Raw genomic sequence first — 19,346 nt, 5'->3', positions numbered from 1 at the left:
TTCCCTGTCACTGGAGGCTCAAGTAGCCTCGGTGGCACGGAATGCGTTCTACCATCTTCGGTTGGTAGCCCAGCTACGTCCCTATCTGAGCAGGGAGGACCTCACATCAGTGGTACATGCTCTGGTAACCTCGCGATTGGATTACTGCAATGCGCTCTACGTAGGGCTGCCTCTGAAGACAGTTCGGAAGCTACAGCTCGTGCAAAACGCGGCCGCCAGATTGATAACAAGGACCAAGCGGTCCGAACACATAACACCTGTTCTGGCCCGCTTGCACTGGCTTCCAATTTGCTTCCGGGCCAGATTCAAAGTGCTGGTTTTGACCTATAAACCCTTATACAGCGCGGGACCACAATACCTGTTGGAACGCCTCTCCCAGTATGAACCTGCCCGTACACTGCGTTCTACATCGAAGGCCCTCCTCCGAGCTCCGACCCACAGAGAGGCTCGGAGGGTGGTAACAAGAACTACGGCCTTCTCTGTGGTGGCCCCCGAACTGTGGAATAGTCTTCCCGATGAGGTGCGCCTGGCGCCGACGCTGCTATCTTTTCAGCGCCAGGTTAAAACCTTCCTCTTTTCTAGGGCTTTTAATCTAACTTAATTTAGTTTTAAACTGTGCTGTAATTTTTTTTTTAGATCTTTCATTCTCTGTACTTTGCTGTATGTTTTATTGGATTTTATTGTATATACTTGTATTGCTTTGTTGTTCACCGCCCAGAGAGCTATGCTAGTGGGGCGGTATAAAAATTTAATAAATAAAAATAAAAAATAAATTTGTTGTCTCTGCCTGTCATTGGCTCCAGCTCCACCTACTGCTGGGGCTCCCTGCCTTCTGTCCCACCATTCCCAATGGACACCAGCCATCAGTCTCTCTCTGCTACCTCCTTTCCTCCCATTTCCCCTTCATTGCCACCCACATGAAATTAGGCCATGGGCCACACAAACTGGACCGAAGGCCCCAGTTTGCTCACTTGCATACTAGGCTTTTGACAATTTCTTTTGTAGAGCCTGTTGTAGCCAAAATGTCAACTATATGGCACCTTAAAAACTAACTAATCATTGTGCATGCCCCCCCCATTTGATCTGGCTTCAGCTGGCCTCAGAATGACAGGGGGGACAGGGAGCTTGACATGTCCTGAGACAGTGCTTTCACCCCTCTCTCTACAGATGTAGGTTCCTGGGACTAAAGAGGGCCCCCAGGCTGCACAGGTGAGATAGGTGCTACTGCCAGGATGGATGAGACAGCCAATTGGGAGGGATGAGACAGCCAATTGGGAGGGATGAGACATTTATTTATTACATTTATATCCTGACTTTCTTTTCATGAAACCCAAGGGGGCTTACATACGGCTCCCAAGCGGTCTCCCATCCAGGCACCAATCAGACCTGACCCTGCGGGAGCTGGCCTTATGTGCCTTCAGACCATACCCTGGGATTTTACACAGCAATTATTATGGTTTCAGTATTTAACAGTTAAATACTGAAAAGTCCGGATGGTTAAATCTTAACCATTTAAGGGGCAATCCAAACCCAACATCTGGCAGATCTCCAGCTCAGCCAGGGCTATGCCAACATATGTCCCCAGCCCCAACTCAGCCAGACATACACCAAGGTAGGTCCCTCCTCCTGGTTGCGTCAGGTCTCAGCCAAAGCTGAGGCCAGTGTAAGTCCAAAAAAAGGGCATTCTAGGGTGGGACCAGGCAGGGAGGAACTTATTCTGGTTCCTAACTCTGTTCAGCTCAATCACGTGAGCTGGCAACCTGGCAGAACGTACACCATTAAAAAGGGTGGCATGTCAAACTCCATTGTAAAGGCTTGTTTTCCCTTTGCCAGACTCGAACTGTTCAGAAAAGCAACTTTCAGTTTATTGTTTATTTTACTGTAATGAAAAGGTTTGTTCACACATTGTGCACACTGCACACCTTTACATAAACTACAGCAGGCTCCAGAACTCTTACCTACCTTGTGGTTTAGCTGTTCAGCATTGAAGCAGCCCAGCAGGAAGCCATCATCTGGACAAGCCCTTATACCAGCTTTGGTTGTTAAAGGCTGGCCTGGGCATTCCTGGCTTTTTGAGAGAGAAAAGAAAAAAGACCCAACAGCCTAAAGAAACCTACAGGAGCCAAAAAAACTGGGAGCCATTCAACCGCACTAAAGATGCATATGAGTCTTCGAGTGTCCGGTTTCACATACAGCAACCCTGTAAGGTAGGTCAGTATTGTCGCATGCTCCCCGTCTCCTTGGCGCAAAGGGGAATTCTAGGGTGAAGCTGGCACAGGCGGCGAGTCAAGCAAGCCAAATAAGCAAGAGAGAACAACAGCCGATTGCGAAGTCGGGGGCCTCTTTTACGCAACTGGCTTACTCCGCCGTCTACGCTAGGAAAGTACCGGCTATGCGCCTGTGGGGCCTCATTCTATAAGCAGCCGGCGAGCAGCGTAAACGGAGCGGCTACGAGAATAGCCGCAGCTGGTGCCGGTTGTGTAAGGCGACGGCCTTTGGACTTTAGTTGGCCCTGATAGGGAAAGTAAAAGGAAGTCGTTCTAGCTGCTTCCGTCACCGCGACCTACGGAGATCCCGTCCTTGTTCACCTTTACAGCATGGCTACCTCAAACCCCGCCGCTCTTCTCCTCCGGGCTGCGGCCTCCTCCTACTGTCGGCTTCTCACAGCTTCCCGCGGGACCAGTGGCGGCTGGGGCAGCGCTGCTAGCCTAGGCCCCACTCGGCGCTTTCACGCGTCGGCCCTGGCACGGCTCAGGTAAGTGGGAAGCCTGTGCTCCAGCCTCCCTTCCACGTGCCTTCCTCTTCGTTCTCCCCATGGAGTCGCTGCTCTTAGCAGAGAGAGTAAACTTTGGGCTAGGATGACTCTGGGTACACAACAGGGGTGTAGCGGTCCATGGGCTCAGGGGGTCTTAGACCGGCGTTACGTTTTTGGGAGCAGGGTCTCTGTGTCTGCAGTTTCCGAAGAGCCAACCAGCGTAAAAGAGGAGTGTGTTAGCCATTGAGAAGCGACTTCTAGCATGCTTACTTGGCCTTTTTTGCTGATTGGACCCAATCAGAGTGAAAGGAGGTGAGTCAGCCACTAAGAAGACTCTTCCAAGTAGCTAATACTCTCTCCGTTTCATGCTTATTGGCTCCTAGGGATGTCTGTTGTCATGGGAGAAGGCACTAGCAAGGGATCTAATTTGCCAGCAGCAAAAAAAAGGGGGGGAGGGGTGTGGCTGTGACTATGACCATCACAAAGGGACCTTGCACTTCTTAATTTGCCACTACGCTACTGGTGCACGACATACATTTAAGGCACACTTAAAGCCACCCTGGGATCCTACAGGGAGGAAGGGTGGGGTATAAATCGAATAAATAAAATAAAATATCTGCACTCGCCAATAATCCTGGGAATTGTTAAGGGTGTTTGTTAAGGGTGATGAGAATGGTAACTCTGAGAGGGGGCAAACTACAGTTTCCAGGATTCTTTGAGAGGTTGTGTGTACTTTAAATGTATGGTGTGTGCGCAGCATCACTGAGAAAGGAGTCTGCTTCTTGAAGCTCTCTGGTTCGCTTCTCTGTCACTTAGTCTGACCTACCTGACGGGGTTGCTGTTAGGATAAAAAGGTGAGATGCAAAAACTGTAGGTGCTGCCTTAAGAGCTCCCCAGAGGAAGGAAAGAGTTTAAAACAGGCGTGGGGAAGCTGTGGCCCTCCAGATGTTAATGAACTGCAGCTCTTATCATCCCTGATTGCTGACTCTGCTTGCTTGAGTCAGAGGGGAGTTGGAAGCCAGCAGCATCTGGCAGCCCCCCAGGTGTCCCATCCCTGATGTAAGAAAAAAAGAGAATTTTATTTAGGTCTCCAGTTAAACCCATGCATAAGAGAGTTGAGGATTAAAAGTGAGGATCAGTTCATGTGTGTGTTTTGTTTTGCTTGGAGTTCTATATAAAACCATAACACTGTGGTGTAGTGGTCAGAGCAGCTGTCCTCTTTTTGTCAAGGGTGACATGCGGGTGGAGGCTGGAGCCAGGCAGGGAAGCTGCTGGACAGTGCAATGGATGGCTCACCAACAGAATTCCAATGTTGCCTCAAGTTTCCATCACAGGTATAAACACCAAAACCTGGATACCTGTTGGACAGGGTACCTACTCAGGGGGATCAAATCCCTAAGGATCAAAGCTACCTCTGCTCCCTACCCCTGAAGTCTAGACTGGTACTGTGCTATGAAGGCTAGAGGACACATTTGAGAAAGGTCAACCCCTCCACCGTGTTTTGGTGACGCAAGCTGAGTTGGCATGGTCTTCTGCAAAAAGATCAGCAATAATCAATTCCTTGTGTGATATATTTGTATATTTGACAAACTTACACTTGAGAAAGGACTGTTGCACAGTGTGTCTGGGGCAGTGTAGGCTCGTGAATGACAAGTCATGAGGCCTCAACTGACAAAGATGGTTCCAGGAGTACCCCCAAACTATGTACCTACTCATTCAGGGGGAATACAACCCCATCCAGGGCGGGAACTGGTCTGTCTCCCACATATGGGAACCACCCACCCACAACATGGGATCATCCTGATTCTGAGAGATAAAAATATGCTATCCTTTGAAGAATCAGGGAGTTCCTGTTTATTTAAGTGCAAGATCTCTTACTTGACCTTCAACTACAGAATTATCAACTCACTACATTAAAGATAGAGGGTTTTGCATTAATACCACCCAATACACTCTACGCATCTTGCAGGTTGTCTTCCATAATACATAAATGTTTACAAATGTTGTCATTCTGCAATTCGCTTGGCCACAGACAGGTGGTGGTGTGAACTACAGCATGATGTGAAGTGGTGGATGGGCGGCCCAGTCAAGCCACAGAGGGACAGCCAGGACAAGCTGCAGAAGCTTACCACCCCATGGGCCCCTGTCTCTGGGACCCGGTGACAGTGCCGGCCAGCCTGGTGGCTAGGAGTGCGTTTCATAAGCTTTGGTTGGTACTCCAGCTGCAACCATTCTTGGATAGGGACAAGTTTACTACTGGAGCCCCTGCATTGGTAACCTTAAGACTGGATTACTGGGATGTGCTCTATGTGGGGTTTCCCTTCTGTCTGGTCCAGATGCTTGAACTACAACTCCCGTCAGTCTCAGCCAGCATGGCCACTGGATTGGGCTGATGGGAGTTGTAGTTCAAAAAAGTAACTTTTCCAAGCTCTGAGACTGATGATGGGAACAAGTTCATGCATTCCGCCCCTCTGTATCTCTCTAAAAGAAGAAGTGAACAGCTGATACAGGGAGATTCTGTTTGTTTTAAAATTTTATTCCCTGAATTTCATCTCATCCAAGTCTCAAAGTGGCTTATATAGAATAAAAACATACACAATTTAAGACACAAAATATCAATTGAAGCATCAAGAGTAAAACATCAGAACAGCATTCATGATGCAAAAGCCTCCTGAAATAGAATAGTTTTAGCAGGGACAGTGCCTGCCTGATTTCTAATGGAAGAGAGTTCCATAGTGTTGGACACACTACTTCGACCCTGTAGGTAGGATCCCAGGGACCACATGACAAGCAAAAAGGCCCTTGGAAGGAATGTGCATGTGTAGGAATTCTGTATTGTTTTTACTTTTGTAAAAATTCAGGAAGTTAACTAACCATCAAATGAATACATACTTGACTGAATTTTGCTGATAAATAAGGTCATTCTTTCATCCCTGATTATGTCTCATGGTATGCATCCTTGTTCCTGAGAATAGCTTGTGGTTGTCTTCTGGGGTCGGGAGAGGGAATGAAGAGGCACTGATAAAAATTGAAAGTAGCATCATAATAAATCATGCCATACAATGCTGCTGAATAATTTTACAGTGGAGACAATCATGGTTAATTTAAAACCAGTTTTTGTCCTTTTGATACAAACCAGAATAACACTTTGGTGATAATAGATTAGGTTAGAAATCTTAAATAAAATTAATAGCCCTGGAAGAGGCTAAAAGCGAACTCTAAAAGCGAGATTATCGATATCTAAATATCGCTGTTCAAAATTATTCTGATGCTAGTTCATGATGCTTACTTTTTAATTTTGTTTTGTTTTAGAGCCTACCTGAATGATCAACGGTATCACATAGTGTAGGTCTCACTGGACTTTCAGAAAACAAATAAATGTTTGTTTTAAAGTGTCTTCCTTTTTAAAAAAACAACAACAACCACAACCCTAACATTTCCTGCACATAGGCTGCTGGCATGCCAGGTTTGCAGCTAGTCTTCTCTCTAATTTGTTAGTTTTCTGTGTGCAATGGGTTTGTTTATATAGAAAGTACTGAAGTGTATGATTCCCCCATGTGCATGCTGATGCAGTATAGTACAGCAAAAGCAGAACCATGTGATGCTATTGATCACTGTTAGTTGTATCTGACAAATGGACATGGCCATTTTTTTAATGGGTCTCTTGTGAGTAAGACTCAGCTGGATGCAACCCAGCATCTCAGTTATTAGTATTATCATTTTGAGGTACTTGAATCTCAGGTATAACTCTTAGTTGTAATAATAATGTAACTAAAAGTAATTAAAACCTTTATTTTTATGTTGTATTGGTACTATGGCTTGGATGACTGTAATGTGTTATATGTGGGGCTGCCCTTGAGGATGTTTGAGAAGCTTCAACTAGAGCAGGATGTGGATGCCAAAATCTTATCTGAAACAGTTAGATTTGTTTGTATTACACAAGTTGTGAAGGTACAGCACTGGCTGCCTATTCTCTTTGTGCCCAGTTCAAGATGTTGGTACTTGTTTTTAAAGAACTGAATTGTTTGGGATGCAAATTCCTGAAGGAATGCTTTTTCCTGTACCAATCTGCCTGTGTTTTGAGATCTTTGCTGAAGATCTCCAAATGCCATCCTTATTTGAACAACAAAGAAGAGACTTGTTCAGTGATGGCACCTTGGTTATTAAATGCTCTCAGGAAAGAGAAGAAGGTGGTGCCCACATCACAGTTTTCCAACAACAGCTTAAGGTTTCTATTTTCCCAGGCATTTTAATTTATTTAATCCCTTGCATAAACTTGTTGCTGCATGTTGTCATTGTGGTTTTATTTTATGTTTCAGTGGGTTTTTTATACTTGTTGTTCACCTACATAGAATCTAATGGATGAAGATGTTTTGAATAACTTACTTTACTTGTATAACTTAGCAAAGTTCATAGAAGAAAAGTTTCCTGTCCCCTCTTTCCTCCCTGCAGCCACCTCTGACCCCTGAAAAGTCTCACCACAGAGCCAGGAGTCCCTTCTGAATGAAGTGTGATGGGACATCAGGGGCTGCTTTGGGGAGGAGGGGACAGAAAAACTTCTGCCCATGAACTTCTTAAAGGTAACTTATCTTAGGATCCAGGCCTAGGGATCGGTGTAGGAGGAACTGTACTTTTATGAAAAACAAGTGGGGCCTGTTGTAGTACAGAGTGCTTCTGCTCAGGGTGCCAGCCAGCCATGCCCTCTTCCAGTATATTCCATCCCCCCCCCTCGCACCACTCTACATTTTCTTGCCACAGAACTTATTCAATCCTCATTCCGCTGTTGGGGGTTTTGTCCCATCCCCTGGATTTCTTTTTCTTTCTTTTTTTACTAAAGTGCTGGTACCTTTCTGTTTTGTGTGGATGGTACTATTTTGTCTACATAAGGGTCAGCTCTCTGAAAACGAGTTTGCTGCTGTTAGGGATTCGTGCTTGAATGTGCTTGCCTTACTCCTCCCTCCCCATTCCTTTTCTCTTGTGTATTGCGTCTGTCAGACTGTGAGCCTGAGAGCAGGAACTAGACTCAGTTTTGATCTTGGTGACAGCATCTAGAAAACTTCAGATGTCCCATAAATAATAATAATAATCCCTCACTGTTCTTAAAGCCAAATATGCATTCTTTCATTTATTTATTTAAAATATCTGTAGGCTACTTTTCAGGGCAAACAAAACCCCTCCCAAGTTGGCTTACATAAAAATATAAAGCACAATTTCAATAAAATACTATAATTTAAAGCAGAATTCCATTCCTAGCTTTGGATGATTAATGTTTTAAGAGACATCCATTAAAAAATTATTGCAGGTAGCTGGGCATTTATCTAATTCCTAATTTTATTTGTAAGTACTACTGGGTATCAGTGCTTTGGCAGTCAAAGGCCCGTAAGTCCATCCTAGAGCCAGTTCTCACAGGGACAGCAGTACAGTACAGGTGTGTGTGCTTCCTCAGGCCTGCTTCATACTTGCTGATCCCTTTGGGTATGAATTGGACCTACACAGGGTCACAGTATATATAAATGTGGCCAGTCTTTGCACTGTCTTAATTACTACTTTATTTGGGTTTTCCAAAGAACACAGTAAACTATAGATGAAATATCAATAACCTCAGATGAGGCCATATAGAGGTGTATAAAATTATGCATTGTGTGGAGAAAATGGATAGGGAAAACCCCTTTTCCTTCTTCTATAACACTAGAACTCGTGGACATCCCATGAAATTGAATGTTGGAAGATTCAGGACAGACAAAACAATGCATAGTGAAACTATGGAATTTGTACCCATGAGAAGAAGTTATGGCCACCAACTTTGGATGGCTTCAAAATAGGTTTAGACAAATTTATGGAGGAAAGGCTGGCTATTAGCTATGATGGCTGTGTTCTAGCCCCACTGTTGGAGTCAGTATGCCTCTGAATGCCAGTTACTGGGAGTGTGGGGAGTGTGCTGTTGCGCTCAGGCCCTGCTTTCAGGCTTCCCATAAGCATCTAGTTGGCCACCATGAGAACAGGATGCTGGACTAGATGGGCCTTTGGACTGATTCAGCAGGAATCTTCTGACATTCTTATTTGCACGATATCTCAGTTACTAAGTCAAGATATGAATGAGCCTTGCTTCCATGCACGCAGTTGCTTTTCTCTTTCCTTTGTGTGAGCAAGCAAACATTTAAATGTTCAGAGCATGGAAAGATCTTCAGTTTGAACCACAATCTTGTATCAAAGAATTCACATGGGAGAAACAGTATACAGTACATTCTTGAGGTGTGGAAAGAGGTTTAGTCTAGGGATAAACTATATTAAACATCAAAGAATCCATAGAGGGGAGAAACCATATGCATGTTCAGATTATGGCATGAGCTTTAGTGCTAAAACAATGCTTTAAAAATCAGAGAACTCGCTCAGCAGGCAAACCTTAAATGATTAAAACATGGAGATAACTCATGTCCCCCCAAACAAAAGTTGTATACCTGCTTAGTCATGTTAAATCATTATTGTACTTTAAAGGAATCACAAAAAGAGGTTGCATTCTGTAATTCTGATAGCAATCAGTGCTAAAGAAACTTCTGAAATATTAAAAGTCTAAATTTGAGAGAACTAAAAATGTTTTAGATCTTTTAAGTAAACTAAAGACTTTTATAGCTACCCTAAAGGATTAAAGAAAAAGATCCATATTTATCAGAAGCGTTCTAACATTCAACTAATTTTCTCCCCAAAGTGGTTCATAGTACTGTCCAGAAATATTCAGATTTTGTGTTGTCATGTTGCTTAACTAATCTCCAGAAAATGTTACGCGGTCCTTTTGATTCCCTGGTACACCTATAAGTTAAAGGCTGTTAAAGATGCTGGTTTCTTTAATTTTTTTTCAGCTCAGAAGATAAAGTTACTGTGCACTTTATAAATCGTGATGGTGACAAGCTAACAGCCAAAGGAAAAGTTGGGGACTCTCTTCTAGATGTTGTGGTTGATAACAATCTAGACATAGATGGATTTGGTAAGTCCTTACTTCCCTGTTAACCAGGAGAATATGAGTTCAGAGGGGGGAAATTCTGTTTTGTTTACTTCAAAATTAAGTTGGATCCAGACAGATCCTACTGATTTGGCATGAGCATTAACCTGCTACAAAGCCAGGAAATTTTAAAAGTAAACTAAAATAGAGCTGATATAGTGCATGCTGGAACAGGGATGGTTTTAATCTGACATTGGTCTCAGAGTAAATGGTACCTTTTCCTGAAGAAATGACCCTTCCCAACAATCCAGTTAGACTAATTTTACTCTACTCTGCAGTTTGGGTGAGTTTTCCATATTTAATGGGTTGCCTTGTGACCATTAGGCATCAGTCAACATAATAGCTTTCCACTATCTTCTATGCTGTTTCCCCTTTTCTCAAGCTCCCTATTACTACAGATCTAAAATGCAAGTAATATAGAGTCAGGGTAATTTCAGTTTCAGGAAGAGAAAGATTTCATGTTTTATGTGCCGAGGGGTAGTCGCTGTCTGACCCAGAACCTAATGGGTTGAGCCCAGTGGCTAGGTAAAGTAAATGGAAACCCTGCTTAGCTTTTCACCTCCATCCAAGGGAAACTCTCTTGGAATTGCTTTACACCCTGCTTTTTCTGATACCTACTGAGTTATGAGGGACCCTGGGCTACTGGTGTATTCTAACCTCCTGAGAGTAATTCATGCACTTGTCTGCCCAGCCATTCTGATAAAAGCAAACTATGATCCGTGGCTTTACTTCTTAAAGCGACTAACTACATTTCCTTTTTGTTTGTTTAATGTTCCTGTGTTTCCTCCACCATTGGATCCAGGTGTGTCATTTTTTTTCCTGCTTCAAACCCTCCGCTTTCCATCTTTTATCCTAACTCTGGTTCATATTGTCTGTCTTTCTGGCATCCCAGTCCTGATCTTTCAGTATAGCACCTAACAATGCATTCTTAACATGTTGCCATTATGAAGTGACAGATCAACCACCAGGGCATTTTTAACATATAAAGACCTAGGGAATTTCCACACCAGCCCTCGTGAATTCCCTGCCAGTGAATTCAAGCTTGTCTGCCAGCAAAGTTAATTCAGCTGCTTTCTTCAACATGAGGACACAAGTCCCTTTGCTCCTCTGACCCATCCTGTGCTCCTTCTTGGTAAACTCAAACTTGCTGGCACACCCCCAAGTGCCCTTCACACACTGCCTCCTCAAAAATGTAATAGATTTATTTTGTTATTAAATGTATATCCCACCTTTCCCCGAAGGAGCTCAAGGTGGTACACAAATATGGTTTGCCCCCTCCCAATTTTATTCTCACAACAACCCTGTGAGGTGAGTTAGGCTGAGAGACAGTGACTGGTGCAAGGTTGCCCAACGAGGTTCATGGCTGAGCGGCGATTTGAACCCTGGTCTCCCAGGTCCCAGTCCAACACTCTGTCTACTACATCACACTAGCTTATGACAGGAATGCCCATTGAAAACAATGGGACCAAATGACCTACCTGCAGTCCCGTTGGGAATGGTAATAGCTAACATTGTTAGGGCTGCATTGAAATAAATGCAAGCCTGAACTTTAAATGTGATGAAAATGCATAATGAGGATTGGCCTCGTTTGCACAGCAGAGTAAGCCAAACTGGATCCAAGGCTACCTCTGCCCCCCTCTGGAATGCCCTATTTTGAGGCCCAACGGCACTGGCAGTAGATCTATGCCTATGGAGCTATCCATGGGCATAGTGTTGGCTAAGCTCCCCTCTGCTGATGGAAAGGCACATCAGCTCTATCCTAACCCCCAGCCAGCCGATCGGGGGGTTAGGATTGCTCTGTAATTTATTTATTGAAAACATTTTATACTGCCTTTTATCAGCGATAAAACAACAATAGATATATTCAAAGCAATCAGCAGACAAAAGCCCAACTGAAATTCAGAGTTTATAATACTTAAGATAAAAAGGAATTTTACATTTTTTATGGTTTTCAGTATGACTAGGATTCCCATTTTCCTATTTAGCCTGTTAATAAGTGACATTTTCAGTTTTTTAAACCACTAGGTCAGGGAAGCAAAATAAATATCTAGATAGTTAGGAAGGAGCTAGTGCTGCTGTTGGAAATTCTCATTAACTATTGTAAATGGTTGCCAGTTAAAATGCCTGCAAATGACGCTCCTGATTAATATTGTATTTAATTTTGCCACTAGGGGGCATTGCAGATTTAGATAGCTTGCCTCTCCTGAAAGTCTTAAAGGTACTCGCTAGCTTCATGCAGTCCTTCCTTTCTTTAGTATAATTTTCTTTCAATAAAGTGGTTACACTGTTGTTAAAATGTCCACAACCATCCTTTTATCTTTAATTGTTTTGGCTTTATTTCTGTTTGCTCATGCATGTGAGAGATGCATTTATGCCTCAGATAAGAATAGTAGAATCTGTGATTCTGTTATTCTTATCTGAGGCATAAATGCATCTCTCACAGAAATTATCCTGATGTTTGGTTATTAATTCTTGTTGCAATTAATATTTAATACAATACCTTTAACCCACATAGGGAGAAAGAAATCAGGGATGCCACAGCCCCTCCCTGATTGATGAGCTAATTCTAGAAATGTTTAGAATTTTAGTTAATGTTACACGTTTCAAGCACACCTTACATTTACTTTAAACATTCCCTCTAATAGCAAACTCAGTGCCATGATTGTAGCCAGACAAGACCACTGAGAAACAAAAGGAAGGTATCCATATGCTGGGGGAATCCAAGGTTTGCAAAAATACAAAACACTTTATGAAACAAACCCAAGGGTGTGAGCACATACACACAGCCCAATGGGAACTTAATGGCTTCAGAATGCTGAGGATCTTGGGCTGTGGAGTGGTGGGGAGGCACTCCAAACTAACTTTTTGTTTTAGGTCCCACTTTTCATCAGTAGTGTAGGGCAAATTCAGAAGTGCAGGGTCCCTTCATGTTAGTTCACAGCCACAGCCCCTCCTGTTTTTGCTGCTGCGTTGAGAATGAGATCATTGTTAGTACCTTCTCCCACAACAACAGACATCCCCAGAAGCCAATAAGCATGAAAGGGAAGAGTGTTAGCTGTTGAGAAGGGTCTTCTCAGTAGCTGGCTTACTTCCTTTCACTCTGTTTGGCTCCAATCAGCAGGAAAGGACAAGGAAGCATGTTAGAAGACTCTTCTCAGTGGCTAACATGCTCCCCTTTCATGCTGATAGGCTTGTAAGATTCTGGAGACATCGGGACCCTGCTCCCAAAAAATAAGGTTGCTACACCCCTGCTTGTCATGTTTAAACTACATATTGCCCTCCACTTTAATCGTAAATATTTCTTTAAGCTATTATGAACATCCAAGGTGATGGGGAAAATAAGTATATGCAGAAGACAAGGATTTGTTGTACACCCATGGGCTGACACATTCCATGAATATTAATAGGACTTTTTCAGTTTACTATATCTAGAAAAGCATATTGATGTCCCTTACAAAATGTCACTGCCCTGTTCACAGATGTTAAAATGGGGAGGGGGAAGTAAGCAGGTTTCATAGGTGTGAAAGGGCTGGCTTACTACCGGCAGCTCCAAGTACTTTCACCTTAGCTTCAAACGTTATCTTACACACAGTTCTTAAGTGTGCTGAAATTAGTATGTTTTCAGTGCTTGCGTTTTTTCCTTAAATGCAATGGAGTGGATGCTATTACCGTCCAGTCAAAAAGTTTCATTTTTTATCCCTATAGAAGTAATTTAAAGCTTGGCATTTTTTTAATATAACATTGAGGCCATATTAATTGTTCAGACGTTGCTGCTCCAGGATGTTTGGATATCGGGAAAAGTTTTGAGATAATTTTACATGGCATACTGGTTTAGTATTATTTACTAAATATTAGTAAAATATGCTAAATCAGATTGTAATCAATTTAGGACAGTTTAAAAATGTCCAGAAAGTTTTCCAACTCATGTTTTCCAGAAAAAGCACCTTATTGGCAGTAGAATTTAATGCAGAAGTCTTGAATCTCTGCCTCCTTCTTCACCTAATTGTTATGTTTATCTTTAGGGGCATGTGAAGGAACACTTGCCTGTTCCACCTGTCACTTGATCTTTGAAGACCATATATTTGAAAAACTAGATGCAATCACTGATGAGGAAATGGATATGCTGGACCTTGCCTATGGGCTGACAGACAGGTGAGGTGGAACCAGCTTAAAATCTACCAAAGAATGTTACTGTATCACTCTAGAAATGACACGGTTTAGATTCAACTAAATGTATGAAATCTGTTACATACAAGTGACAGCATTCTGAGCTGGTTCAGATGTCACAATAAATCTTTGTTAATCATGGCAGGAATAAGCTGCATTGAGTCTCGGGTTCATGCGCTGGTCCTCTTCCAGCACAGCTGCAAGAAGAAGACAAGAAGTTTTTACTTCTGTTTTTTATTAACTTCCGCATCTGAACCCAACAAACTGTGGTTAATCTTGACAATGGTTTCTTTGAAACAAGCCAACTTCAAACCATGGCTTATGAAGTTGGCTTGTTTCAACAAACCATAGTTGATAGTGACCACCGTTTAGGGCTACAGTTTTAAGCAGGGGGAAAGGAAGTGAAAGCTTCTGTTCTCCTCACTACGATGCCAGGGAAAGAAGGGAATGCATAGACCTGAGGCTTGCTGTGGCACATTCCCTTCACCATGGTTAATCATGACATCCCAAAGTCTCTGAGTTCTGCTTAATAAAAGCAGTCATGTTTCCTCTGGATTACTCTTAATATGTATCATTGTAGGATGCAATCTTCTACCTATAAGATTGGATCTGACTTTGAAGCTGATTTGACTTCTACAATTTTGAATTAACTACAGTAGGGCCCCACTCATACGGCGGGTTACGTTCCAGACCCCCGCCGAAAAGTGAAAACCGCCTAAAAGCAGAACTCATTGGATAAAATGGTGCATGACTCCCGAAAACCGCTGTAAAAGCAGAACAAGTGCCATATGAGTGGGGCTTTAGTCTGATTGTGTCTAACTGAGACCACCGCATTAGCGAAGCGCTGTCACGCAGAGCCCTACTATATTCAAAACAATTAATAGGCCAAAAAGCAAAAGCATACTTCTGAGTTTCTCTCCAGTCTTGAATGCAGTTTTTCACTGTCTGCCAAAAACATTTTCCTTGTCTGGTTCTCTTAGTGTGCCTTGACAAGGAAACATTTTTGGCAGATAGTCTTCTCTTGTGGGCATGCATGCTTATTAAGAAGGTAAAATAAAGGAAAAAGAAGAGTTAAGCTCAGTAGCTGATGGGGTCTTAGATGTACAGCTTGACCATAGGAAATGTGTCTTCTCTCATCCTTAGCTGCAATATGGTGGTAATAGTGATCTACCTTAGAAGGTTGTTAGAAACATTACAACAAGTAAATGTATGTGAGGTGCATTGAATAGTCTACACTGTGTATTTTTTTCTATAGTTTGGTGTTTGAGCATGGGAATTAAATTCCCCAATTTTTACTTTTACAGTAATATTTATCTTTTTCCCTCCCCACCTCATCCTCTCACAGAATGTTGCCACATCTATGTGTTTTTACAAACTGTTTAAAAAGAGTTCAGATTCAATCAAACATTCTCTTTCGTCCTCTGCAGATCTCGACTGGGTTGTCAAATCTGCTTGAAGAAATCAATGAATGGTATGACTGTTCGAGTGCCTGAAGCTGTTGCTGATGCTCGACAATCTGTAGATATGAGCAAGAATTAAAATAAAGTCTTTAGGGTATTTTGGGGGAACAGAAAATTTTTAATAACTTATTTCTAAATGTTTTAATAAAATAAGAAAATATACACAAATATGCATTTTATGATTATCAATGTTAGATTCTAACGATTAACTTTATCAAAGTTAGCCTTATATTTTGGGATTCTAAAATTAGAGAATACTTAGAAAGGAACTGTAGAATGATAGACACACAGGCTACAGTCCCATGCTCACTTACCCAGGAGGAAGTCCCATTTAATTTAATGTGATTTACTTCTCCATAGACATACAGAGGATTACACCAACAGTACAATAAGGGTGCAATCCAACTGCTATTTATGCAGGGCTGAGGGGAGTTGGATATGGCGGACCCCGTGCTTAGCTGGCTGGGTCCTAGCTCAGTGGGGCTATGCCGGCAGAAGCCCCTAATCCCATCTCTGCATGGCAAAGCTGGGAGTCAGCCGAGGGTCTGCCAGGAAAGCCCATCCCAGCAGAACGGGAGCTGGTGGGAGGCTCAAAAAAAGGGCATGTCAGATGAGGGGCCGAGGGGGGGGGCTTAGGCCACATCCAACTTGTGTTCGGAGCACTCCTGCAGGTCCCAATCCAGGCCAAAGTTACGCCAAGAAAAAGATCGCTCTAAGAAAATGATTGCAATGGAAGTCGGTGGAGAGTGCTTACTCCCCGGTAGGAGTATTCATGAGAGCCGGCTTTTAATTTCTCCCCAGTAGGGGTATTCATGAGAGCCAGCTTTTAATTTCAACTTCTTGCACACAACTCCCAGCTGAGCTGCCGTTTAGCTGTCCTGGAGGCTTCCAAATGACAATTGGATGCCACAGACCTTCCCACCAGCTCCTCTTGTGCCAGCTCCCCTTCCGCCAGCATCCCCTGCATTCTATTGCTCTATAAGGCAGCAGCCATTTTGGTCCCAGAGAAATGCTTCCTTTTTATTAGTATTTAATAACCTGTTCCTTACTGCTGAAGTAGTGCATTATTTAAAACAGTTTTCAAATTCCGAGGCACTTTGAATTTCATTTTGGTACCCTGGATGCTTTATTTAAGACAGATGAAAGCAAGAGTCCTTTTTAAATTAACCTATGTTTCCTGAAGATCCTCCGTGGCGCAGAGTGGTAAGCGGCGGTAATGCAGCCGAAAGCTCAGCTCACGGCCAGAGTTTGATTCCAACAGAAGGAGGAAGTCAAATCTCCAGTAAAAGGGGTCGAGGTCCACTCAGCCTTCCATCCATCTGTGGTCGGTAAAATGAGGGGGGTAAAGAAAGGCCAGGGAAGGAACTGGCAGACCCACCCCATATATACGGTCTGCCTAGTAAACGTCACAAGACATCACCCTAAGTCGGAAACGACTCGCACTACAAGTGCGGGGACACCTCTACCTTTGTTTCCTGAAGCACAGAAAGCGTTAACTGCCAGAGAGTAACTGTGCTTTCTTATACATGGCTATTCAGAAAGAAGTCCTATTGAATTCAGTGGGCTTACTTTCAAGTAAGCATGTGTAGGATTTCAGCCTGAGTCTCTTGTCACCTAAAAGGATGATGACGTTACACAGGTGCTACATGCAATATAACTTGGCTAAGAGTTTAATGAAAGGTCAGACATAATTTCTGTATCGGTATAGTATGGCCGCCTTGTATCAGTTATGAGAAAGTGGTCTTCATCTAGAACTACATATTGTTGGAAATACATATGTATGTTGCCTCATGGTTGGATTATGTCCATATGTGATGGGCAGTCGCTGTGGCCAAAATGTCTGGAAGACTCCATATCTCTGAGCTGTCACTAAATTAGGTAGCTAATAGTTATTTTGGGGATGTCGTATATGCAAATGCTGATTTGCACTTCTTTTAGTGAGTAATGTTGCATGGAATGTTGCCTTATTTCATTCCCAAAATTTCACTAAGGGGAAGCCATTCACTTCATAGAGGTTGGGTCTTATGGTTCATGCGCAACTTCTGACTTAGATCCTTATCCCTCAGCAGATGACAACAGGCAGCAATAAAATCATCACAGTTTTTAACAATTAAAAACTGAGAATGTGAAAAGGTCTTTACCTGGCACTAAAAAGATAGCAAAATAGGTTTGCGTGAGACTCTGTGTGGGGGAGAATTCCATCAATGGGCATCAGTACTAAGAAGACCCTCTCCCCAATTGTCACCCACCTAATGTCCGATTGTGGGATCACCCCGAGGAGGGCTTTGAATGATATCTCGGCATACAGGCAAGGCATTCCTTCAGGACTTCTGGCCTTGCAACCTGTGTGGGATCTCTTGAATAGCATCTTATATGAAAGAGAACATCTTAGAACACAGCTGCCTAGTTAATTTCCACTATGAACTAGGGCATAAAAAATGACTCGGAAAATGAAATAAGAATATTTAATAATAAAAATTGTAAATGTTTACTGTCTTCCTCCAGTCCATCATGACTGTACAATTGCACAATGAAAAAGAGTTTATCTTGTTCTGCCTCTTCTGTCCTTTTTAAGGCATTAGGTACACCAGTGGCATAGAATAAATGCATAAATAACGTGACTTGAAAAGCTTTAGGGTTAGTGTTTTTAATGAAGTGCACTTTTCATGGACGTCGTGATTTTTCCGATATGGGACAAAACAGTTTACACCCTCACATTATACACTCTGTTTCATAGGATAAACACTTTTATCCTGAAGCATCTTGCCAGAGTATCAGACAAATGTGATTGTGAAGTAACAAATGCAGCAGGCTTTAGTTTGGTAAAGGGCATATTTCTGTGGCAGGATTTCAATGCAAAGTATACCTGTGCTTCCATTAAAAAGAAAATGTTTCTTGAATATGATAAGTATCTTAGGCAGCTAGGCAGAAAGATCAATGTTTCTTTCTAGTCTGGCAGTTATCCTATAAATGTTGGTGATGGACTACTCAAGAAAATTCAGAGGTGTATATATTTCTCGGTTGTTTTAATAATCTGAAAATAAATTCTTTTTCTATTTCTCTAAGATTCTTTTTTGTGTTTCGGAAGTGTCTTTCATTTTTGGCTTTAGTTAATGTGTTAAGCAGTCAAAAGAATTGGATTTACTGGAGAATTACAGTGCAATCCTATACATGTCTACTCAGAAGTAAGTCCCATTGAGTTCAGCGGGGTTACTCCTAGATAATTGGATATAGAATTGCAGCTTAAGTTCTTTTACAGTCAGGGTAAGGAACTTGTGCCCTCCAGATGTTGCTGACCTTCAGCTCCTATCTGCCCGAGCTATCAAGGCCAATAGTCAAGGATGATGGGAGTTGTAATTCAACATGCCACCCTGGGCTCCTGCTGGGAGGAAGGGTGGGATATAAATCAAATAATAAACAAACAAACAAACATCTAGAGGGCCACATGTTCCCCACCCTTGTTTTATGGTGAATGTTGACGGTTCATACCAAACCTTCCACATTGAAATGGGGTTGGGGCGCAATTCACCTTTTGAGCTTCAGCCAGTTCCCTACAAATGTCTTTTTGGGTACTTGGGAGTGCATAGGAATTCATAATTGCAGATGATTTTGGACTGAAATTTCAGTTTCAGAATTCATTTGATCCCAGGAGCTTGAAGCATATTAATGCATCCTTATATTATTTGGTACCTGAATCCTAAACATTTCTGCTAGTATATTTTGCCTCCAACACTATCATAACATTGGTTCTTTTTAATGTTGTCTGGGCATGGGAGTATATATGCCCAATTCTAAAGCCATGCAAACTTAAGGGAGGGACTTGCATATGGCAAAGTACACACAGGCAAATCCTTGATCACATGGGCTTTGACTAAAGAGAAGGTTGGTGCTCTTTTTTTAATCAATCTGTGTAAAAAGCCTATGTCCACCCTTACTGTATTACAAGGGTAGAAAAAACCTTTGACTT

At 42.5% G+C, this 19,346-nt stretch overlaps 1 protein-coding gene across 1 annotated transcript; it reads left to right on the top strand.

The window, feature by feature from the left end:
• Window positions 1-2,440: 2,440 nt before the first annotated feature.
• Window positions 2,441-15,547, top strand: FDX1 (ferredoxin 1). Its single transcript, XM_061628625.1, has 4 exons — window positions 2,441-2,755; window positions 9,613-9,737; window positions 13,775-13,904; window positions 15,347-15,547. Exons 1-4 carry the CDS (start codon window positions 2,598-2,600, stop codon window positions 15,456-15,458), a joined length of 525 nt encoding a protein of 174 aa, XP_061484609.1. The 5' UTR covers window positions 2,441-2,597; the 3' UTR covers window positions 15,459-15,547.
• Window positions 15,548-19,346: the final 3,799 nt, after the last annotated feature.

The sequence above is a fragment of the Rhineura floridana genome, chromosome 5 (genome assembly GCF_030035675.1).
Source record: "Rhineura floridana isolate rRhiFlo1 chromosome 5, rRhiFlo1.hap2, whole genome shotgun sequence".
Lineage (NCBI taxonomy): Eukaryota > Metazoa > Chordata > Lepidosauria > Squamata > Rhineuridae > Rhineura > Rhineura floridana.
Note: the sequence above shows the minus strand (reverse complement) of the source record. Positions and strands in the feature narration are given on the sequence as shown.

Bases quoted from the DNA above. Each gene is read 5' to 3' on its own strand.
- FDX1 (XM_061628625.1), top strand. From the start codon at position 2,598: ATGGCTACCTCAAACCCCGCCGCTCTTCTCCTCCGGGCTGCGGCCTCC. The intron at 2,756-9,612 runs GTAAGTGGGAAG...ATTTTTTTTCAG, and splicing joins TCGGCCCTGGCACGGCTCAG to CTCAGAAGATAAAGTTACTG. The intron at 13,905-15,346 runs GTGAGGTGGAAC...CGTCCTCTGCAG, and splicing joins GCCTATGGGCTGACAGACAG to ATCTCGACTGGGTTGTCAAA.